Raw genomic sequence first — 24,972 nt, forward strand, 5'->3', positions numbered from 1 at the left:
CTGCAACTTCTATTTCTTTACTGTATCATCTGTTATTAGTTACCGTAAGTAAAAATGTATTTTGCATTCTTTATGTGTGTGTATGATCATTCACTGGTACTATGTTGAGAAACGTAAAGGCTATCTGCACCTTTAACTACACGTTGCACCCATATACAGGGTGTAACATGTTGCTAAGTACACTAACCCTCACCCTCTGAGCCCCCCTCTCCCCCTCAGTGCAGCTGTGTGGGACTCTGTGAATAAATAAACTACAAGTCCTGTCTCCACTGCAGCAGACAAAATTGTAGTCCTCAATGGGCTATGAGTGCATACTCATAGTCCATTGACTTCCTGCAGCTCAGTAACTGGAAGCCTATACAGAGTTATGGGCAGAGAGCTGTAGGAAGTGTCTGCAGGAGCCTGCACCCACAATCCACTGACTGCAGATGCAATATCAGGCTGCAGTTTAAAAAAATGCACATTTTTTTGCTTGTAAAGACATGTGCATTTAATATTTCTTTCTTAAAGGTGAACCTACCTTTTGAATCACACACTGTATATATAGAGCCTCTGCCATCATCTGTCCAGCTACCTCCTATTCTGGCCAGCTTTAGGCAAACCCTGAAAACTATTTTTTTCAGGGAAGCCTATCCTGGCTCCAACTAATAACTGAACTTTCACTCTTCCATCAGCTCATCCCCCACAGTTATTTATTTTTGTACCACTATTAGATTGTAAGCTGTTATAAGGAGGGCCCTCTTAACCCTCTGTTATTTAATTATATTGTAAGTGTATGCCCTTATATTGTAAAGTGCTGAGCAGAGTGTAAAGAGCTGTACAAGAGCAGAAATAAGTTGCCACACCCAGAAGAGGATATAATTATGGCGTGCATGGAGAGAGAAAGCAGTGTTTGCCAAATGACAAAAAAGGCCTGGCTATGCATTGCCTCTGTTATATGTTATATTGGGAGTAAACCATTCTTTTTCCATTTATTAACCGCTTGCCATCATGTGACAGCCAGGCAGCGCTGCTCTTGTTCAGGCGTCATATGACGTCCGTCCATTTAAACAGGGCACGCGTGCAATCGTGTGCGCGCAGACCTGTACCTTTGGTGGCGGTGTGTCATGGAGGCACTGCTCACCACTGAGGGGGGTGAACAGCAATAGGGAGAAAAGAAGAACCATCGCTTCAAAGTAGTCCTCCAGGGCTGAAGCTCTGTCTCCTGTTGATGAGCCCCAGGTGCTGGCCGTTACACACACTGTGAGCAAGCAAGCAGAACAAAACTCAGGATAGCTGGAAAAAAACTTGAAATTGAACAGCAATTGGGTATGGCGGGTTTACCATGTGATTGGCTGGCCACAGATGGTACTGCCCCACTTTGCACGGCATATGTGTGTGATCACGAGCTTGCTGTGTGTGCACGTCAGTGGCGGCGTGTTCCCGTGAACACTACTCGTCACCGACGCTGGTAAAGCAGCCATTGGCTGGCAGCTCTTTACCATGTGATCAACTGTGATCCTTTCACAGCTGATCACTAAATGTAAACATAGAGTGGTAACAAGATGTTACCGGGTTCTCCTCATCACACACCGATCGTGTGTGAGAAGGAGATTGCGGTAACATCTCGTTACCGCTTGCAGTGTACAAAAACAAACACTGATTGCCTCCCCAATAAAGCGGACCTGTCATCACCCATCAAAGTACCTGTCACCAGCCATCAAAGTACCTGTCACAGTTCATCTGAGTACCTGTCACAGTCCATCTGAGCACCCGTCACATCCATCTGAGTACCAGAGTACCTGTCACAGTCCATCTGAGTACCTGAGTACCTGTCATAGTTCATCTGAGTACCCGAGTACCTGAGTACCTCTCACAGTCCATCTGAGTAACTGAGTGCCTGTCGCAGTCCTTATGAGTATCGAGTACCTGTCACAGTTCATATGAGTATCGAGTACCTGATTACCTGTCACCACCCTTCAGATTACCCGAATACCAGTCACCATCCCATCAGAGTACCCAAATACCTATCTGCAGCCCATCAGAGTACCCGAGTACCTGTCACCAGCCCATCAGAGTACCTGAGAATCTGTCACCAGCCCATCAGAGTAACCAAGTACCTGTCACCAGCCCATCAGAGAACCTGAGTACTTGTCTGAAGCTCATCAAGTTATCCTAGTACAGGGATATGCAATTAGCGGCCCTCCAGCTGTTGCAGAACTACAAGTCCCATGAGGCATAGAAAGACTCTGATAGCCACAAGCATGACACCCAGAGGCCAAGGTATGATGGGACTTGTAGTTTTTCAACAGCTGGAGGTCCTCTAATTGCATATCCCTGCCCTAGTACCTGTCTTCAGCCCATCAGAGTACCCGAATACCTATCTGCAGCCCATCAGAGTACCCGAGTACCTGTCTGCAGCCCATGCCTCATAGAATATACATTGGGTTTTTTGCTTTCCAAAATGGGGTCATTTTGTGAGTAATTCCACTGTCCTGGTGCTCCATGGCCTTCGCAAAAGTAGGAATGAAATGAGATGTGTAATTTATGCTCCTAGAATGCCTGAAGATACTACTTCAATGTTTGGCCTCTGTATGTGGCCAGGCTGTGTAAAAGTCTCACACATGTGGTATCGCCATACTCGGGAAGAGTAGCAGAATTTATTTTGGGGTGTAATTTGTTGTATGCATATGCTGTGTGTGAGAAATAACCTGATAATATCACAATTTTGTAAAATAAAATTAAAAAAATCTTAATTTTGCAAAGAATTGTGGGACAAAAATTACAACAAAAAAAAAACTCACCGTGCTACTTACTTAATACCTTGGAATGTCTACTTTCTAAAAAGGGGTAATTTAGGGGTATTTGTCTTGATGACTTGCTAGTGTCTCTAGAAATGACATACACCTGATGTACTGAAGGCCTGATCAGATGTGATCAATTTTCAGTGATAGGCTCCATAGATTGTAGACTCTATAACGTTCACAAAGACCAAATAATATACACTAATTTGGGTTATTTTTACCAAAGCTATGTAGCAGTATAAATTTTGGCCAAAATTTCTGAAGAAAAATTACTAATTCGCTAAATTTTATGACAGAAACAAAGAACAGGGCATTTTTTTCACAACATTTACAGTCTTTTTTTATTTATAGCACAAAAAATAAAAAACCCACTTGTGATTAAATACCACCAAAAGAAAGCTCTATTTGTGTAAAATAAAGGACGCAAATTTCATATGGGTAAAGTGTTGCATGACTGAGTAATTGTCATTCAAAATGTGAGAGCGCTGAAAGCTGAACATTGGTCTGGGCAGGAAGGGGGTGTAAGTATTGAGGTCGTTAAATAGAAAGAAAAACACTCACACTTTGGTGTAATTCAACCACATTTTATTGAGTATTTGTTTAAGAAACAGAGGTATACAGGCACACCCAATAGCTTTTTAAAATTTCTTTAAATAGAAACTAATATTCTAAAACAAATCTTTAGAAATGTGAAAGAAAACATTTTCTGTAAACTTTTCTTAAAGGAATGTAGTAGGAAAAAGTTAACAACCACAGGCTCTGGTGTTCACCAACATTTAAAAAAAAAAAAAAAATAGCTAGTGGTGCTTATATTACAAATCCTACAAAACTTATCCAGAAAGGCAGCTTTAAAAATTCTGCCAAAAAGCATATGCTTTGTTTTTCACACTCTAAACCCAAATTTAATTTAAATTAGTTTCAGTTTAAAGAAAAAAGACACAAGAATGTAAAGTAATCACTTCTTCCCTAGCATCCTTAGTTGCATTGCAACAACTGAGATAACATTTAAAAAACAAAAAATAAAAATAAGCAAATGACTCTATCATTTTCTGAGTTACAAAAATTGGCATAATTTACAAATAAACCCATTGAGTTAGTACCAGAAATAAGCACTGAAGGTCTTGGTAAAAAAAAAAAAAAATGAAAGCACCACATTATGTAAAGTGTTTTAAACACAGAATCCCTGAAGAAAATGGTTTGTTTGAACTCTAAGAAAACAGAGATTCAAGATTTGTGTAAGAAATGGTGGCTGTTCATGAAGTGGTATAGCTTTGTCTAGATTTTATTTTCAAAAATTTGTATATAGCACAAGTTCACAACTGATTGTAGGTAATTGTAGAGGGTGGTATATTAGGAACTATTCATTATCTTTATACATTCAGGTTTTTTTTTGGTTCATGCTCAAAAAATACTCAACCCTTGAAAAATAATGTTATACAAATATATTTGTGCAAGATGACAGACAATCCAAATGATCATTATTCCAATGTAGTATACTCCTTGACTTGTTCACACGCTGATCTTCTATAATTCTGATATCATGAATCGGTTCTCATGAATTTATGACTTGTGACTTCTTCTCTGCTTTCTTCTCACTACTGGACCTGTTAAAGATTAACAAATAAAATAATTTCACAGTCAAATCTGCGACCACAGTCATACACATTACCAGTGTTAAAACCTATTGAAATAGTTATTAGTACACAAGAATTGGATCTGATTTACTAATGTGGGAACCAAGTATAGTGGGCCTGTTTTCATTACATCACTGATAAACACATCGCATTTGTACATCAGACTACCATTTCTAAGAATTTATGAACATTTTTGAAGGTTTCTTATCAACCAGTCAGTTTGCTGCTTTCGTGATGTAAATGGTATTTTATGTCTGTTTCTGCATTTCATCCGCTGGTGGACCATTGGAATAGTTCAGTATTTTTTGGAAGCTTGGTTAAAATTTTGTAAGCAATATAAATTTAGCAGAGGTGCATATTGTAATTCACACAATCAGTTCAATAGCCATTTGCTTTAAAGTAAACATGTGGCCAGGCTATTTTCACATACTTATCAGACAGTAAATCTTATAAACCAGTTCTCACTGATCTCTATAGTTACAGTCACTGTGGAGTAAGCAATCCTTAAAAATTACAAAAGGGACTCATCATGTTGCAGCAGATTTCTGAGCAGCCTACATCACCTTCTTTTTATTTACCTTGGAAGGTTGGTAGACTGGCCCCTGCTGCCAGATAAATCAAAGGAAGGTGAGTTGAGATTTCATTGTCTCCAATGTAAAATTTGAGGATTCATTTATCCCAGCTACAGAGATCAGTGAGGACTTGATTTAAAGAGGTAGTAAAGCCTCTTAAAAAAAATACACCCTGCAAAGCAAAGGCATAATGAGCTAGTATGCATAGCATACTAGCTCATTATGAATTACTTACCTGAGATTGAAGCCCCGGCATCGGCCCTCATTCGCCTCCTCTGACACCGACATTTATCCCGGAGTGACTTCCGGGTATCTGTGGCTGGCTGGAGCCGCGATGACATCACTCCCGCACATGCATGCTGGGGCTGCCACTAACAGCATGCTTGCCATTAGAAACAGCACGCTCAGTGCGGCTGCGCCCGCTGTCTACGGAGAATGCGCCGTAGACATCGGTGCTGCTATTCCTGCAAATATCTCCTAAACCTTTTAGGTTTGGGAGATATTTCTTGCACCTACAGGTAAGCCTTAATCTAGGCTTACCTGTAGGTTAAAGTAGTTGTAATGAGATTACAACCACTTTAAAGTTCCCTAACTGCAATGAAGTATAGATCAATATTTGAATGCCCATAACCTGGCCACATGTTCAGTTTTCAGTCTTTAAGTCTAGGTTCACACCTGTGTGAGTGGTTTCTGCTGCAGGTTTGCACTTGTTCCTGCAGCCGCAACCACCCACTCAAACAAATGCGCTGAATGCATGTGGGTGCCATTAATCCAAATGACACGTTGCACGCTATGGAAATCACACCCACACTGGCAACTGCACTGCACTTCTGGTTCCCATGTGGACTGTGATTTCTAAAATGGTGCAGGGACCTTTTCTCTGCATTTGAATATGTGTAAACCTAGCCTTTAACTCTCCTTAGAGGGGTGTGCAGACTTTGACAAATGTCAATGGCTGTCATCAATTCCCTTTTCATCTTTATAATGAACAAAGCTACCTGTAAGATCCAGTGTATACAGAGGAGGGTCTGACAATCAGTAAACACAAAATTCAACTGTATGCAACTTGACCACACATCTTAGCGATACTTTTCCTTTGAAAAAGCTTTGTCTGCTTTTAATTGGTTTCTGTAATTTTGAAAATGTTGGCTATTCATAACTGGATCAGATAAAACAATATTTAAATAAATATTAGCAAGAAAATACTGGCATGCTGTTAGGGCAAAAGCAAAAGCATAGCATTAGTGAAGCTCTACCTTATGCTGCAAGGCCATGTGAGTGCAAATTAGCCTAAAACACAAAAGCAAAAGAGTTCAGTGGTTTAATTTTCCAGTATCAGTGTAAGATCACCTTTTGGTTTTGAGTCATAAACAATTATTCTTACATGTTAATTCTTAGTTAAATTAATTTAAGCACAACCATTGTTATGAAAGAGGCCAGCAATATATTTCATTTTAATACAGTTAATATTTAGCTCTTATCTTCACCCCCAGTAGGACCTACGCATGTTCCACATTCTTTAATATGCATTTCTTCTTCTGTATCATGTGTTAATTATTAAAGTGAATGTATTATATATCACTTATTAAAGTTACATTCAAATATCTGCTTTTGTCAAGAGGGTAAAACAGATTTTTACACTAAATGTTTCTAATTGGTTTAACATTTTTCCATGCATGCGATACACATGGAGTAAATAAGCTTTCATAAAGGTGGACAAATTAAATGTTTCCTATTATCCAACTACTGCATTTACAGTATCTTCCAATGTGCAAAGTTCCCATCTAACTTGAACCTTAAACATATGGTTGATATTTTGGTAAGTAGCATGTGAACCCCCTGGCGGGTCATCTATAGGATAATTGTTGTTTATCCCAAAACTTGTACGGTAGGTGTTATTATGCTCCCTGTGCGCAAACATGTACTTATGCAAAGGAATACAATCATGTGCTTGAATTCAACCTACAATGCATTTTTACATAATGCCACTTTAAATAATAAATTAATTTTAAGTGTGGCTAAACTCTTATTCTCACTATAGTTTGTGATGGTTGGTGTAATGTTAAATAACATGTTGCATTTATCAATGATATGCAGCATCCCAAACTGAGAAACTGGAAATAAGCTTTTGGTAGTTTGACTACAGTAAATTGATGGACATTAACATCTCACTGGTTGCTTCATATTACAGGATATCAGGATATTGTAGCTTTTAAAACATTATTATTGAACAAAGCCTACATTGGTTTTCAAGTAATATTAAAATTCAGTGCACACTTAGTATTTTTTTCTGTTAATTTGTCATAAATACTGAGCCGTTTAGCCACCCAAGTCACAGTCCAAGGACGTGAAATATTACAGGACCCAAGAACATACAATTATACGGATTAAACAACTCTCAAGGTTTCAGGAACTGATGACTAATAGGAATGACTTTATTGACCAAGTCATTTAAATATTCCAGTGTATCTTTCCAAGTGGGCAGCACTTCAGAATGAATGTTATTTTCCTTTTCAAAAGTGAGTCTCACATCATTATTCTTAATAGCTGCCTTCTGTTATCTCACTTTGCTGCATCCTGAATTATTAAATTGTATATTCATTCTTTTTCTTTGCACATTTTTTTAAAGACACATGATCAATAACAAAATGTGCCCAGTTGCTGTTGAGTATTTCATGTCAAGATACTTTTTTACTTTGCAAGAATTTACTAATATATAAGAGGAATACTGCACATTACTTTTTTTTCTGTAAGGATCTTGGCATTGAGGCAGATTTTCTAAAACGGATGCACTCAGAATCTGGTGCAGCTGTGCATGGTAACCAATAGGCTTCAAATTTCAGCCCTCTACAGGTTTAGTAAATAACCTCCATTGAGTCCTCCAATATCTGTTTAACTGAATACACAGAAAGTAAGAGTAATGCCACTATTTCACCATTAGTGTATGTTGTTACCCCATGCTAAAAATGAATGTCCAAGGCAGTTATCCACTGTGATGAGCCTGGGAGCAGTCACAATTTATTAGCATTATCTATGCCACATAATATCAGTAAGGTAAGGATAAGGTAACCATTTAAGAGATCTCCCTGCCTGTTGGTGCACATTGTTGCTTATTACTAGCAGTCAGAAAACTTTAGCAGCTACTAGTAATATCACATGTTTGCCATTAGTAGATCAAATGTCAATTTCAGTCAAGTTCGGTCAAGACTGTTTTATCCTGGTGCAACAAACCAGGTTGGTAGAGAAGCTCAACAGACTTCCATGATCCAATCATGTGCAAAGCAAAAATACTATTTTTTTTCCTTGCATGTAATTGGGTATTCTTTGCAATGTCAAGCTCTACTGCATTTACCAAGCTCTGGGGCAAGTGCCCTTGTAGAGTATAATTGCACTTGGGAAGTGCACAGTCTATTTGCCTTTTGTAAATCAACGCCTCAGCCCACACTAGTGGTCTCCAAACTGCGGCCCTTTGCTTGCATTTATCCAACCCTTGGGGCATTCTTTACCTTGCCACCCATTGATGGAACTTTATTTTTCCCACTGATCTAAGTGATGGAATGCTATTCCTCATACTAATACCAAGGATAGGACACAATTCCATCCACTGACATTAGTTACAGGGAACGATTCCTTCCACAATAATGATGGGATACAATTAATAATTTTTTTTTCCCCCTGACCATCAACCCAGAGACATTTTTCACTCCCACTGACACTGAAGCATTTTCTAATCCCACTGGTGTCAGCCTGGCAACCCCCCCCCCCCCCCCCCCCATATTCTGAAGGACAGTAAACTGGTCCTTTGTTTAGAAATCTTAGAGACCTGGTCGACACCATCAGTTCTAGATCTGGTTTAAGCAGCCTGCCCATATATTTAGGAATAATAGCAGTTCTTAACAGCTTTGGAAGGTATCTCTTCTGAATCACTGGGGTTTATTTGCTAAAGACAAACTGTTCACTCTTCAAGGGAAAAACAGACAACTCTCTGCTGACTTCCATCTCTCAGTCATGTGCAAGAAAAAATCTTTATTTTACTTTTCTGTTGATACTTTTCATGATTGGGTATTTTTTGCAAAGTGTATTTCTATTTATTCGTTAACCTCAGATAGAATTCCTCTGCAAAGTGTGCAGCCAGATTACCATTTAGTAAATCAACTCCAATGCTACCAGTGTACTTCATGACACATAAAATCCCACCTTGCATTGGCCGTTCAGTGAGGTGTGGAACTATTGTTTATGTAGAAAATATAGTCAGCTTGCATTTCTAAAGCTCAGCCATCCCTTCATGATTTTGTTATATATATATAATATTTAAGCAGGTATTACCCCCAAGCAAATCTTTACTTATTTAAGCTATATCAGATCTCTTGTGAAACATTTTAAACATGTTTTGGCTTGATTTCTGCTGGCAATGATATACTGTTCATGCTGTCAGTGTTATTAATATGACTGATTAGAGCTTTGCAGATTATAATGACAACAATCATGTTAAAATGCTCAGATTTAGAAAAGCAGTAGTGTCAAGTTTCAGACAGCTCTTTACTACAAATAAGCTTCCTAAAACATTTACTGGCCTAAACATAATTAAAACGCTGTATTCTACATGCACATATGTTATGTATTTTGCATTAGCCATATACTTATACTTTAAAAACCCTTAGGCTTCATGTACATGGGACGTTTTTACAACTCCTGAATGATTTAACTTGACCGATAGTAACCCACATTTAAAACGTCCGTTTTGCCGTGTTTATATACCGCGTTTTGCCACGTTTGCATTTAGAAGCGTTTACAATAGCCAAAAATGAAAAACACCTGTAAACAAAACACGGCTAAAAGTGAGTTACCACGTTTAGCCATGCTTGGAAGCATTTAGCACTTGAAATGCTTCTAAACTCAGCTTCTGAACCCATTTTTTTGCATCCCAAAAAATGCTTCTAAACCCAACTGCTTAGAAATGAATGTAAACGACCCTGTGTACATATACTGATAAGATAACATAGAAGAGAGTTTAGGAGCAGTTGAAAATGCCCAACTGCTCGTAAACGTCCGTTTAGCAGCAGCAGTGTACATGAGGCCTTACATTAACAACAGAGTGACAGTTAAAATTAGAAAATGTTTAAATTACATAAATAGAAAGGATGGTACTGAACTGAGGAGGAGAGAGTTGGTTCTCACAGTTCATGGTATAATATGTATTTGTGTAGCTCTTTGTATCAGAAAGCATTGTGCACGCTGAAATATTTTGTTTCTGAATTTCGATTTTGTCCGAAAAATACATTTATTAAGTTACTCCAAAAATTCATTTTTATTTCTTTTGTTTTCGTAAAAAAATGCATTTGTAGGATATTCTGAATAAAATAAGGTTGAATCTGTCAATTGAAGGCTTATGGTGTCTGTCCGATGTTCTAAGAAAGTTAGACTAAGCAGCTAAACTGTATGATGCCGCAATAGTACATTTCCATTCGAATGGGATTTAACACAGTAAAGACAATAAACTGTAACAAATCAAAATGTAAAATACCTTGTATCCTTCTGACAGTCTGTACTTTTCTAACCTGAGGTTCTGGGTAAAAGAAGAAGAAAATAAATAATAAGATAACTGCACTTAGTGGAATTGCTGATTAATTTCCCACTTTAAATATTACAACCTTTTTATAAACTCACATTTCTTTACAATTCTTGACATAAAATATTTTCCAATGCCAGAAGTTTGCATATAACAATTTTCTTCATGTATGTGCACTTACACAAACTGTTTCTGCACTATAATCCTGGTCATTTAAAGATATATACAATTAACCACTACTAAAGAAAAACTATTATAATACATATATTCATGGTCAAGGTTAAAATTATATATAAAAGATGACGTAAGGATCTGAATTACATTTTCTATCCTGGGTATGTAGGAAAAGCCACCAAATTAACACAGACAATATAGGAGAGATTTACTAAAACTGGTGCACACAGAAACTGGTGCAGCTCTGCATAGCAGCCAATCAGCTTCCAGGTTTTATTGTCAGAGCTTAATTGAGCAAGCTGCAGTTAGAAGCTGATTGGTTATTATAAACAGCTGCACCCAATTCTGTGTGCACCCATTTTAGTTAATCTCCCTATATGTCACATACGAGAAGCTCATTAGCTGCAGCAATAATGAAGAGCAGTTGTAGCTTAAGGTTGTGATACCTGCTGCTAACTGCATGAAGTACAAAAAGTAGGAGAAGCCCAATCCGAGCTTAAATTATTCTGATTATTTCCATAGAAATGATAAATATAGTCAAAGTACACATTTTTAATGGGTGCTAAATTATATTAATCTAACATATTTAGATGCTAACTTCATATTAGCATTTAGTTTATGTATTGTTGTCAAGGGTTTTTAAAAAAACATTCAGTTGTATATATCAAGCTTTATGCTTTTAAAGTTTACATCTGATATGCTTAATTCAAGCACGTCCAATCACCCAATACATACAATGTATCCAAAGGCATGTTTAAAAATCTATCTTACTAGAAGGGCAATCTATCACACTAGAAGGGTAATGTACGCTCAGTGCTTCATTCCTACCTAGTCAATCATAAAAATGTTTTATGAGTCAACCACAGCAGCACTATACATACACTATATGTTCATCAAATGATTGCTGTGATTAAAGCAAGATTTTACCTTACCTTTCAACCTCTGTATATGTTCAATTGGTGGCAGGCGTTAGGGCACACTATGCTGTTCTCATTACTCATAATGCCACTTTTAAACTATATTTACCACGAGTGGATTGTAAGAAAATTATATACAGGATTGTGTGGCTTTAAATAGACATTTCAAGACAGTCTGCATTGGTGTGATGAAATCATGGAAATTAAAACTGTATATAGAACTCAGGAGAAGACTATGAGAAAATCAATCTCCTATAAAAAAAATAAACAAATAGCCCTAAGGAAACCCTGAGGAGACGGAAAGGGTGAGGCTGGAGTTCTAATTCCAATATTCTATGTTTTTTGTGCATAATAGAAACCTGTTGTGGAGTATTTGCCCCTTGTAGCTTACACCTTACACATTTATAGTTCAGCTTTAAAGGGCCCATAGACTTTAGACTGTGGCTGAGTATGAGCAAACAATGGAAGAAATATCCCCTCCCCCCCCCCCCCACAATGAATATATATGCATACATATTATATTAGTATGCATGTCACAGCTAGACAAATAGCAAGTTTTGGGCCATAAAATACAATGCAAGCATTTTTATCCCAATAGAAAATTGAGAGTGTCTACCATGGATTGCCATACCCTACAGTTAACCTAACTGTGAGCCGTTTATGCCATTGATGACTGTATTACATCTATGAGCACCTTTACAAACAAGATCATGTTTATTAAGTACAGTTGGATATTACAATTATATAACATTATGTTAGCACATAAATATGCACCAATTTTCAACTGTTAAGAATCATCTTGTGTTAGATACCAAACGAGCTAAGTTAAAAAGGATTATGCACCAATTTTCAACTGTTATGAATTATCTTGTGTTAGATACCAAAACGAGCTAAGTTAAAAAGGATTATGTTGAATCAACATTGGCTAAGGTCTACCAAACGCATGCCATAAAGAGGGCTAGGGGAGGAATGAATCTTTGTTTTTTTAATTCTTTTAAATTTTTTGTATTTCTTCCAAATATCTCATAATTATGTTTTTCACTTATGAAACAAAAAGATGACACAAACAAATGTTCATTGTCCCCTTGTGTTAGTTGTTTTTTAAAGACTAAATTGTATCACAAATGAGCTTCCAAGTAAATTTGATTTTTTCACTCCTAAAATTGTTCCAATTGTTGTGATTATCTGTGTAGAACCTATAAATAAAATATACAACTTTAGTCTTCAAAAAGAAGTGATTGCACCAGATAGCTTACCATCACCAGCATAACCTGTGTTATGTGTTTTTAGTTTCCCAGTTTCACTTACTAACCTCCCTGGAGAAGCTTTTTCAGTTCTTCATCATCAAGTAATTGTGTATCACCTTCAATGAACTTGGATACCTTGGTGACTTCTGATAGGATACATGTTTATGTCATCAATGTTCAGGAATGTATGTATGAATCAGAGGGTTGCCATAACCCATACAGCAGTATTAAATGCATACAGGGCTCAGAGAAAATGAATTAAATATCCTATTATTCTTGACTTCAAATATTCCTAATTTGTTTATTAATAGATAAATGGAGAATGTAAACTCAGACATATAGGAATGGTATTCCTGGAGAAATAGGCATGGAAGAATTCTACACATGGAAGGGAATATCTGAACAAAAAAATAGATTTAAACATAACACCAATTGTACTATGGTAAACCCCTTATGTTCTGTACTTACTGAATGAGTTACTAAATATTTACCAGAACAGCAACCTTAGGGTCAAACAACCAAATTATTACTCTGATGGGATAATGTAGCAGATCTTTTGTTATTTACTCACAGAGATTCTGAAAAAGGTGAATTAACTTTTTTTTTAAAGTCTCTGTGTAGCCTATTGTACCAATCACTGCAAACAACAAATCATTGGCCATATAAGGTGTCTCTTTTAAACACCATATCTCTTTTGAAACATCTGTTTTGAATTATTTGAGCCTATAAAGTCCCACTTTTATACAAGTTTGCTAATATTTCAATAAAAAAAAATGTTAATTAAAATTTTTCTTAAGATATAGCTGATTCCATCACAGCACATCTTACTGGATCTGTCTGTTTCTGGTGGCTAAACTTTTGATTGAAATAAGCAGACAAATGCATTCACTTTTAACCCTAACAGCAAATTGGTGGTACTATTCTAGTTTACTTACTGTAATACTACTATTAAAGCACAATTTAAACCCAAACCTCTTTTTAAAAACTAGATAGTGTGAGGCAGGATTAGAACTTCATGTTGGGCTAATCTTCTCTTACTTTCTGTCTTGATGATACCATGTTACACATCACATAAAGAGAGACACTGGAATGCATGGGGGTCTCTTCCCTAATGGAGACACAGTCAGTAATAAAAACCTGATGAGATTTCAAAGTAAGCAATAAAATAGTATTTTATTGCTGGTCGCATCTCTTTTGGGGAGATTTCAGGTGACAAGGGGGAGAAGTAATGGGATATCAATCCTTGGATGACACTCAGAAATATTACCTATATAGGATCTGTATACTTTTCCCACTCTATTTAAGACCAGAAAATGTTTTGGCTGGACTTTAAAGCGCTCCTCTAATAACACTATAGCCATTGAATTATTTGCACATTCCTAACAAACAACAAAACAGTTTTAAACAAGCCATCCCTGGCCTTTCTAGTTGCCCATAATGTTAGGTTAATCCTTCTCAAATATCCTCAAAGATCACAACAAGGTCTTTGAAGCTGGGTTAAAGTCACTTTCTAACAACTTAAAAACATTGTTCAGTGCCTGTGTGGTGATATTTGAAAATGTATTTCTTCATAATACCTATAAACACAAAGGCAAATCAGAGTTTGTTTTGATCTGCATTTACTGCTTTTCAGAATATGTAAATACTTTAGTATGTGTAGTCTGAGCACAGGTTCAATTTAATGATCAATCAACCTCTTAGTTTGTAAAATATCCAGAATGTTTACTAAATGCATATTTTTCTAAATAGCTAAATTGCATTTTTTTTATTTATAAGATCATAAAAATATATACAAACCTTCCTCTAGCCTCCTTTTAAGTTCATCATCACTAATATCACCTCCAATACCAGTGGAGACACGAGTGTATTTTATTTCAGGACCTGTAAACAAATGAACCAGCAAACTCTTAATATAGTCCTGTGTAACCATACTTTTACCAAAAGTAGATGATAAAATAGGTAGAAATGTCATTTTGGGGAATGTTTTCCTTTCTTTAAGGCAGAAGGAAGTATATCGCTCACCATTTATCTTGATGGTATACGCTTTCTTAGCCTGAAAATGTGAATTTTGTATATACTAGAATGCTTTTTATACTGAGCTTGAAGAGATCATCAGAAGAGATGATTGGAGAACAGAATTATGAAAGACCCATTGTTTTTACTTTACCTCCTCCGATCACTTTAGTTATTTGAGTTTCGCCTTCCTTTACCAGTTTAAAACTTGGCTCACCTTCAATCACTCTAGTGATCTTAGAAATTGTGGGTTCTAACAAAGTTGATTGTAAAAAGGAAAAACAAGAGAACTGAAATGTTTAACATATTAATTTGGTTAAATATATTTGTTCATTTAAAACAGAAAAAGACTGGAAATAATAATTTTTTCAATTTATTCATTTTCTGTTGGCATATATTTTAGTCGCTTAGGCAGCTGTGACATTAAAGTAGTTGTAAACCCTTACATATAGATACAGTATAGCCAGCAAAGCGATAAATAAAGCAATACATAAGTTGTACCTGTATATCTGCAACCCTCTTTTCTCTAAATGTATTTAAAGTCCACAATTTACATAGCTTTTGTGAGCTTCCAGAGGCAGGGGATGGGGATCTCCTGTCACACACATGCACTGCATAGAGAGGAAAGCTGAGTGTAATCAGAGACCTGAGTGGAGGGAATGGACATACCCCCTTCTACACAAGCTCATAGGGAAACATGCATAGCTGAGGCTAATAATCATAAGCTGCGTGCTGGTGCTCATCTTCTTGCCCCCTCAATCTCCTGGAGTCAGCACAGCCTGTCATAAGCATAAGCAGATAGCAGAAGAGCGAGACTGCAGAAATCACAATCCATGCTTTGGATTAAGGCAAGTAGACAGTATAGAAGCAAAAGCTTTTTTTTCATTTTTCATGTTAGAGGTTTACAACCAGTTTAGGAATACACAACTGCAATTTTTTTTAACTATTTCAATAATTTACTCTTGTTTGTACAAATAAGGAGAAGCAAAGATCCTGCAGATTTCCACTTTACCTTCAACAAACACTTTAGTCAGTTCTATTTTTTCCTTTCATTACCACCTTCAATCACCCTAGTGGTGTTAGTAATGGTGCAAACTGATATGTAAAATGATATTATTCCTTAGATTGCACATATTAAAATGTGCCTTCTAGCTATTACTAAAGATTATTATTTAAGATTGAAATATTTTTGTGTGAGAAAAAAAATGTACACACTAGCTTAGTATGTAGAAGTAAAGGAAGGCAGAATAGATTTTCTCTCTTTTTACTTTACCTCCTTAAATCAATTTTGTCAAATAAGTCTTACCCTCCTTAACCAGTTTAAATTCTATCTCACCTTCAATCACTCTAGTGATCTTAGTCATGATGGGTTCTCATTTAATTTTGAAACAAAAAGTTAAATAATCAAACATTTAAGTAACTTCCTTACTGCTTGACCGAATGACATGTATTAGCATTTAGATTGAGATAAATGTCAATGTTAGTCAATTGCAAAATCAGTTTAATATATAAAAAATAACAATGCTAGCATTGCTTTAGGGTTGCAAATTTGACTTGCCTCAATTCCTTCAGCCACCATTGACCATTGCATGCAAATGAAGCAGATCATTTATTTTCTATTAATCAAATGTATAAGCAACCACACACTAACACACATCTTGAACACAATTTTTTTTCAACAAAAACAAAGTCTAATTATTTCAAGAATTATCAAAAATATTAAGTAAAGTATCTATTGCCTAAGATGATTTGTATCTTGTATCATGCAACTGTAGAAGGCAGGTGAGAAAAAAAAAAAATAAGTTCTATAAACAGTTACAGTGCTGATTTTGTATGTTTGCCCACTGACAAAGAAATGATCAGTCTATAACTTTAAAGGCAGGTTTATTTTACTAGTGAGAGACAGAATAACAACAAAAAATACAGAAAAATGCATTTCAAAAAAGTTATATGTTTATTTGCATTTTAAGGAGTGAAATAAGTATTTGACCCTGAGCAAAACATTACTTAGTTCTTGGTGGAAAAACCCTTGTTGACTATCACAGAGGTCAGACGTTTCTTTTAGTTGGCCTCCAGGTTTTCACGCATCTCAGGAGGGATTTTGTCCCACTCATCTTTGCAGATTCTCTCTAAGGTTTTGAGTCTGATGTTTGGTAACTCTAACCTTCAGCTCCCTCCACATATTTTCTATGGGTTTAAGGTCTGGAGACTGGCTAGGCCACTCCATGACCTTAATGTGCTTCTTCTTGAGCCACTCCTCTGTTGCCTTGGTCATGTCTTTTGGGTCATTGTAATACCCATCCATGACCCATTTTCAATGCCCTGGCTGAGGAAAGGAGCTTCTCACCCAAGATTTAAAGGTACATGGCCACGTCCACTGACCTCTTAGCAGTAAAACACCCCCAAAGGCATAATGTTTCCACCAACATGTTTGGCGGTGGGGATGGTGTTCTTTGGGTCATGAGCAGCATTCCTCCTCCTCCAAACAATGCCGAGTTGAGTTGATGCCAAACAGCTCAATTTTGGTCTCATCCGACCACAACATTTTCACCCAGTTCTCATTTGAATCATTCATTACCAAACTTCAGATGGGCCTTAATGGGCTTTCTTGAGCAGGGGGACCTTGCGGGCACTGCAGGATTTCAGTCCTTCATGGTGTAGTGTGCTGCCAATTCTTTTCTTGGTGACTATGGTCCCAGCTACCTTGAGGTCATTGATAAGATTCTCCTGTGTAGTTCTGGGCTCGTTCCTCACCATTCTCATGATCAGTGAAACTCCACAAGGTGAGATTTTGCTTTGAGCCCCAGACCAAGGGAGATTGATAGTTATTTTGTGTTTCTTCCAATTGCAAATAATTGCACCAACTGTTATCACCCTCTCACCAAGCTGCTTGGCGATGATCTTGTAGCCTATTCCAGCCTTGTGTAGGTCTACAATCTTGTCCCTTACACCCTTGGACAGCTCTTTGGTCTTGGCCATGGTGGAGAGATTGGGATCTGATTGATTGCTTCTGTGGACAGGTGTCTTTTATAAAAGGTAACAAGCGGAAATTAGGAGAACTCCCTTTAAGAGAGTGCTCCTAATCTCAGCTTGTTACCTGTATAGAAGACACTTGGGACCCAGAAATCTTACTGAATGATAGGGGATCAAATATGTATATATATTTATTTATATTATATATATTACATTATATATTTATGTATAACTTTATTTTTAAATGTGTTTTACGAGATATTTTTGTTGTTATTCTGTCTCTCACTGTTAAAATAAACCTACTATTAAAATTATAGACTGATCATTTCTTTCTCAGTGGGCAAACATACAACATCAGCAGAGGATCAAATACTTTTTTCTCTCACTGTATATCATGCCAGCCTCTCCATTTGTCATCTATATATTCAGTGAGTAAATAATATTACTAGATTTGTTTGAGAAGTGCTTAAGAATGGAGCTTAATGATCATGTATGCTGGTGGCAGAGCCTCTGCAGGGTTATGCTACAAATGTATTAAAGCATTTCAAGAACAGACCTTCATTGCAATACAGATTCTAACTTTTAATGTTTATATTGTGCATAAGAAAGTTAAAGGGAAAAATGGATGAAATAGGAAGAACATGTGTGTTATATGCAGCAATGGGAAAATGTATTATTACCACCTTGAATGACTTTGGTTATTTTAGTCTCTCCTTCCTTTATCAAGCTGAATTCTGGTTCACCTTCTACAACGTGGGTGACTCTGGTGATAGAGGGTTCTGGAAAGATGGTTATAAAAAATAAGAAAATGCAATTGGATAGCTGGATGAAGGAGTAAATGAGTCCTTGACGAGATGAAGATTTTAATGATGGTGTGATGATAATGAAGGGATGACGATTTCAATGACTAAACAACTTGATGAATGGATGAAGATGATTGAATTCACAATTTTTTTCTCTACTTTAAAGGTAAGCTTATGGAAGAAGTTACCTTTAAATCACTTCCTTACTGGCACACCACTATGAAATGCTATTATATATCTCCTTAGTGGTGAAGGTAACTTACCTCCCTGGATAACTTTAGTAATTCTGGTTTCTCCTCCTGGGATTACTCTGACTTCAGGCTTTCCTTCAATAACCTTTGTAATTCTAGTAATGGTTGACTCTAAAATAACAAACATTAAAATAAGAAGCATTATTACATATACTTTTTCATGCAGTTTTGGTGAAAATACCCTCCGAGTAAAATTAGTGGAAATATGTGTTTACCTATAATAAATGCAGGAATAATCATGAAGCAAAGCTATTCAAAAGTTGACCATACGTTTATCAAATTTTGTATGGTTCCTGATGAGCTGGGCAAAGTTTGCTTTGCAGATGGTCCTATTAACACCCTACTTACTGACATCCTTTGATTTCAAAATGGAAGTGGCTGCATCCAATCAGATGTAACCACTGTTTGGGTGCTCTGACAACCACCAGTCCTGGCTGTCAAAATATACAGTAATAGACACAATGGGTCCATCTGAACTACATAGCATGGATGGAGGAATCTGTTAGTGGTTCTATGTGTATATGGCCAACCTTGTTGCCTCAGAGGACTCTATACTAGAAGATTCTAACCTCATTTATTGTCCTCAATCTCCATGTTTTGGTATGTATAGAAATAAGATAGCAGTGATGCAAATCCAAAACCTTAACCTAATTACTAAACATGGAAGAAGGATCATCTGCAATCTTTTATTTTATTTTATTTTTTTAGAAAAACGAATTCTTCCATAGCCTGTGTCTCCTACTGTACGTTCCTTCCTTCATTTTTGTGCTGCAGCTTCTGTAAAACAGGTATGAAATACTTCCAGGAGTGTTTGATACCTTTGTTCCTTGCCCCATTCTATGATTCCATCTTCCAACTCCTACATCATTGAAGAATATTTTAGCGACATAGAAAAAGTCAGAGAAAAGATCTACAAAAAACAATGGCCTACACAGGGGTTTGACACTTCCAAAAGTTTTGAATGCTATAGTCTTGCAGAAGTGGAGGAAATGTAGGAGACAGGGGCCATTGATAAGGAGAGTAAAAATATTCTTCTATTGTAGTTTTTGTTTTAATCTACAAGGTTTACTTTAATGATGATGTAATTTCTATTCTTTGAATAGGATGCAGAAATATGCTGGATAAATCTGCGATAGTATCTTGAATATTGGACTTAAAACTGCAATGGTAGATGTTCTAGATGTAATTTTTAACACCTTTGGCACGAGATCATTAAAGTCAATATCTGAAATATTTTCTTGGCTTACAGCTAGTTGGACTGTAATCCATTCAGTATGTCACCCCTTTTGACCAATGAATCAATTTTGAAAGAAAAAAAAATTAGTCTGATTGACGGAACAATGAAAGCTAGCAAAAATAAGGTCTACAACAGATTAAATTTCACCTAGCTTTTTTTTTTGTTCCATCTTTAATATCTCAGCCTTGTTGGCAGAAAATTGAGAAGTTGATAAAAGGTTAAAAATAGTTATAGTTAATCAGGGATAAGGGTAAATCGTAATATTTTTGTTAAAAAATAGCCATAGATGCTTATACAAAAACATACAGTACTGTATGTCTGCATTTTATGTTGTTCTTTTAGAAAATAAATTTTGTAGTTCAAGGATTATGGATTGAAGTACATGAATGCATTACCTTTATTCCACTTATTCCACATTTGTGTCAATAGAACATTTATTTTAATTAACGTACAAAGTAAAATGTTATTAGTACCATTTAACATGTGGTCATTCTGTGACTTTAAGAGCAAAAACATCCCACGTGAAGCATGTGAAAGCAGAAAGAACAGAGCAGTGAATATTGGTGGATGCTCCAGCAGCAGCTTTTGAAAACAGACAGATGCAAAGAGAAGACCTAGAGGTTCAATTCAATAAAGAAACTTCCATACATAGAAGTGCCTATTATCGGTGAAACATGCATTGTAATAGGTAGTGAACAGGTTAGATTTAAAAACATTTGGGCTCTTTGCACTATATCACATGCAAAAATACTTGTGAATAATTCTTCACAGTAAACAGCAAATTATAGTTCACATTTGGGAAACCAGCAGGCAAAAGAATGATAGTGGTGATAGCAAACAGGACATTTTGAATGTGGTTGTGAGACTGCCTGGCCAACAAGCATTGTGTTTCAAAAACCAAGTGGAAAAACATTTTCACAGAATACCTGAGCCTCCATCCACAAAGAATTCTTGATCCACATCCCCATCTGATGATTTTGTAAAGTAATATATTAAGCCTTATGTTATAACTGATTGCTGGGTTTAGCATAGATTTCGACAACCCCTTTTCACCAGACACAGAAGACCAGTTAAAGAACCTCCACTGGATTGCCCATAGTCATGAATGTAGTCTAACATGTGCTATGAACTTCGAGGCTGTTAAGTGTAAGGACTTACAATGGCATCACTTTATTTCGTATTAGATTAACACATTATTTTTATATTGAGGCTGGTATTATATGGGTTATGGAGGTTTCAATTGTGCAAATATGCAAAATTCTGAGAGTCAGAGTTTACCAATGATGTTCAGAGGTTTTGTTGACCCTTCCTATTCTTAGATGGATTTCTTGGAGTTGGAGAAGCAGAAGGTCACAGCAACCAACCAATACATCAACCCAATCTCAACTTATAATACTAACAGTGTTAACTACATTACAAATAGAAAAAAACAACTGAACTATATTAATGCCTAACATCAGCAATTTTTTTTTAGTTTTAGGGTGGGGAAGAGTTAGAAAATTCTGACAAATGTTTTCAGATTTCTGAATTCATTTAGGAATTTTTCACTCCCATCCTGTGATGCCCATAACAAAATGGTGGGTGCAGGTGTGGTTATCATCAATACAGGATGCCAGGGAATCAACGCCTTCAGATATTATAATGCCTTTCCACTGCACTAAGAATGTTTTTTTGTGTGACTCCATTGGATAGGATTTCAATCAATAACTTTTCTGTCAGGAAATGAGCAGAGTGAAAATGATGTCTATAAAAACCTGACAGAAGCTCTAACCTTTACCTGCTAATTTCAAAACTAAAAAAAAAACATTATTGGATAGAGTGGGTACATATTTCTATAGATAACATGATGTAGATTCCTCTTACTCAAAATATGTTGTAGACATTATTACCTACAGCTCTTCTAGTTAGTTCTTCTACATCATACAGAAACAAAGCTTTTGCATAATTTTGTAGATACTGATATTCTTCCAGATAGCTAATTTAATCTGTTTCTTTCTTGGAATGGGGGAGAGACTATGCTACCTAGGAGTATTTACTACTGAATACAATATTCTTTTTATTAAAGTGTATGTATAAATGCATAGCATGTATAAATATTTAAAATGCTGTATACGTATTGTATTATCTTCTATCTCTTTTCCATAAAATATGAGGCAGAAAAGGATATTAACAAATTTTTCCATGCTGATATGGTCTGAGGTTACTTATAGTCTTACAGCAAATATAAAACTTAGATGAAGTACAAACCACATTGAGCTCGATTTACTAAAAGTGGAAAGTGCAAAATCTGGTGCAGCTATATATGGTAGCTAATCAGCATCCAACATAAAACTTGTTCAATTAAGCTTTGACCAAAAAATAAACTAGAAGTTTACTGATTTCTATGCAGAGCTGCACCATATTTTGCACTCTCCAGTTTTAGTAAATAAACCCCTGTAACCTGTGCTGTTACCAATAGGATTTCAATATACTACAGATTATACTTTGCACTTTGTTAGGTGAATAGATTTTCATTGCATTTTTTTTTAATATAATAGATAGATTGCTTTATAGACATTGTATAAAAAATATTGTTAAATAGCATGAACACTATTAAAAGGACAGAATTCAGTATACTAGTCTGTGATTTTATTACATACCTCCTGGGATAACTCTGCGAATTGTCTCTGTCCGTCCTCCACTGACCTGGGGCTCTGTTACAAAGAAACAATAGAAACAGTTAAAAAGAAAAAACTTTGGTCAGATTGCTCAGTTCCATTTCTCTGATTGATATAGTTCATGCATACACAATATACATCATGAATGAATTGAAAAAAATTATAAAATGTTGCAGGTCTACAGTTTGGATCATGCTATATATAGAACACTAATTAAATGATATATCCCATTTGACATTCTCTTTTTTTTTTAGAGAGGAATACCAAGCAATCATATAAAATTACAGGCATACCCCACTTTTAAGTACAAAATGAGGTTTATTTACTAAAGCTGGAAAGTGCAAAATCAGGCTCAGCCCGGAGAGAAAACAACAAGCTTCTAATCTCAGCTTGTTCAATTAAGCTTTGGTAATAAAACCTGAAAGCTCATTAGTTTCTATGCAGAAGTGAGCCTGATTTTGCACTTTCCAGCTTTAGTAAATAAACCCCATTGCGTACTTAAAAGCGGGGTATGCCTGTACTAATTTAGTTCACGTATGTAGTATTTTTTAAAGCTACCTTCAAACCTGTGCATACCAAGCAATACACTATGCATTAACATGTGTTGCGTTATAAACAGGCCATTCATTTTAAAAAGGGTGCCAAAGAAACACATAAGAAAGAGGACGTGACTCTTCTTCAAAAGTGCAATGTATGCTAGTCTATTAACATGCTTTGCAGCAGGCTGCAATTGCATTCGTACTTTGGAGTTTAATTTGAAAATGATTGTTTAGTGCTTCTATGTATTTTTAGTGTTCATCTTCAAGTCTGTTCTGTCTGAATAGCATGAATGGTGCTGAAACGCACCAATGCATAAATGATGTGGCTTCAGACATTTCCAAAAGGCAAGATGGTATTCTAGCCTGTAAACCACAAAACCATTTTTAATTTTAAAACCAGTTGCTGTATTTTTCAGATATCTGTATTTATAATAAGTTATTCTTAAAAATAAAGCTTGCAGTTGAACGGCCTGTTCTGTAAGAGGATGGTAGGAGAGGAACAGACTTAATGGTCCGCATTCACCATTGTAGTGATGTTCACCAGTACTTCTAACAACAGACAAGGGGAGGGGAAGTGTCTATAAAATCTCAGATTCAGGAAAGTATTTTCATCTTGTAATGCAGCCTTGTATTCCTGCAGGGTTGCCTGGATCTCTTCTGTGCATTAATCTTTTACATTTTCTGGCAAATGAACCAGTTCCTTATATATGTGTAGTTAAACTATGTTTTTATTGGTTTGCTTGGAATGGTCCTTTAATGGGATAATTGGATTTTTACAACATACCACGAGTAGAGAGACATCCTCAAAAACACAAATGGATGCATGCAGGAACAATCTCTGATACTGTAAACTATGATGAATCTGAGAAACTTTAAATTTGACTTATGCCCTATACACATTGTCTGACATTCCGACCACAAAATCCGTCAGATTTTTTACGACAGATTTTGGCTGAAACTTGTCTTGCATACACATGGTCGCACAAAGTTGCAAAAAATCCAATCGTTCGGAACGAGGTGACATACAAAACGTACAACAGGACTACGTAGAGGCCAGTAGCCAATAGCTTTCGTCTCCAATTTTTTTCTGAGCACACGTGCCACTTTGTGCATCGGAATTCTCTACACACGATCGGAAAAAGTCCGATTGGATTTTGTTGTCGGAAAATTTTAGATCCAGCTCTCAAACTTTTTCCGTCGGAAATTCTGACAGAAAAAGTCCAATAGAGCTCACACACGACCAGATTTTCCAACAACATAATCCGATCTGACTTTTTCCATCAGAATTTCCAACCGTGTGTATGGGGCGGTCTCTTGCAATCTCTTGTATAACACCACTCAGACTGGAAATGGAAAGTGTAAGACTGGGACATTATCAGGTGCACTGCATGCAAATGGGCTGGCAGAGGAAATGTTGATAAAAGAGGAGAGCAGAGGGATGACTTCATGAGTCTGCTGCTGCTCATTCAGTTTTTAATCAGCACTCTGGTGTAGAAAAGTATACCACTGTATAACTTAACTGTAAGTGGTGTCTTTAACCTGGATGTGCTGTGTGCCATAGCTATGTAAATCACAGGACTGGATTGGACAGAAATGCTTTCAC

At 36.4% G+C, this 24,972-nt stretch overlaps 1 protein-coding gene across 12 annotated transcripts in view; it reads right to left on the reverse strand.

Moving 5' to 3' along the window:
* Positions 1-3,346: 3,346 nt before the first annotated feature.
* POSTN (periostin) overlaps positions 3,347-24,972 on the reverse strand; it is a 78,488-nt gene continuing 56,862 nt past the window's right edge. The window contains exons 18-27 of one of the 12 annotated variants that reach the window (XM_077484168.1): positions 22,813-22,866; positions 21,100-21,141; positions 18,949-19,047; positions 18,566-18,661; positions 15,064-15,162; positions 14,694-14,777; positions 12,962-13,042; positions 10,514-10,555; positions 6,246-6,279; positions 3,347-4,387 (exon numbers count right to left, since the gene is read on the reverse strand). In XM_077484168.1, coding sequence (XP_077340294.1) covers positions 6,275-6,279; positions 10,514-10,555; positions 12,962-13,042; positions 14,694-14,777; positions 15,064-15,162; positions 18,566-18,661; positions 18,949-19,047; positions 21,100-21,141; positions 22,813-22,866 — 602 coding nt within the window. In that variant the 3' untranslated portion in view covers positions 3,347-4,387; positions 6,246-6,274. The remainder of the gene's footprint in view (positions 4,388-6,245; positions 6,280-10,513; positions 10,556-12,961; positions 13,043-14,693; positions 14,778-15,063; positions 15,163-18,565; positions 18,662-18,948; positions 19,048-21,099; positions 21,142-22,812; positions 22,867-24,972) is intronic. The other 11 variants (XM_077484172.1, XM_077484167.1, XM_077484170.1 and 8 more) reach the window with 11 other exon arrangements.

Source organism: Lithobates pipiens, unplaced genomic scaffold, assembly GCF_037356315.1.
Source record: "Lithobates pipiens isolate NorthernLeopardFrog02 unplaced genomic scaffold, aLitPip1_a1.2 Scaffold_16, whole genome shotgun sequence".
NCBI classification, from domain to species: Eukaryota; Metazoa; Chordata; class Amphibia; order Anura; family Ranidae; genus Lithobates; species Lithobates pipiens.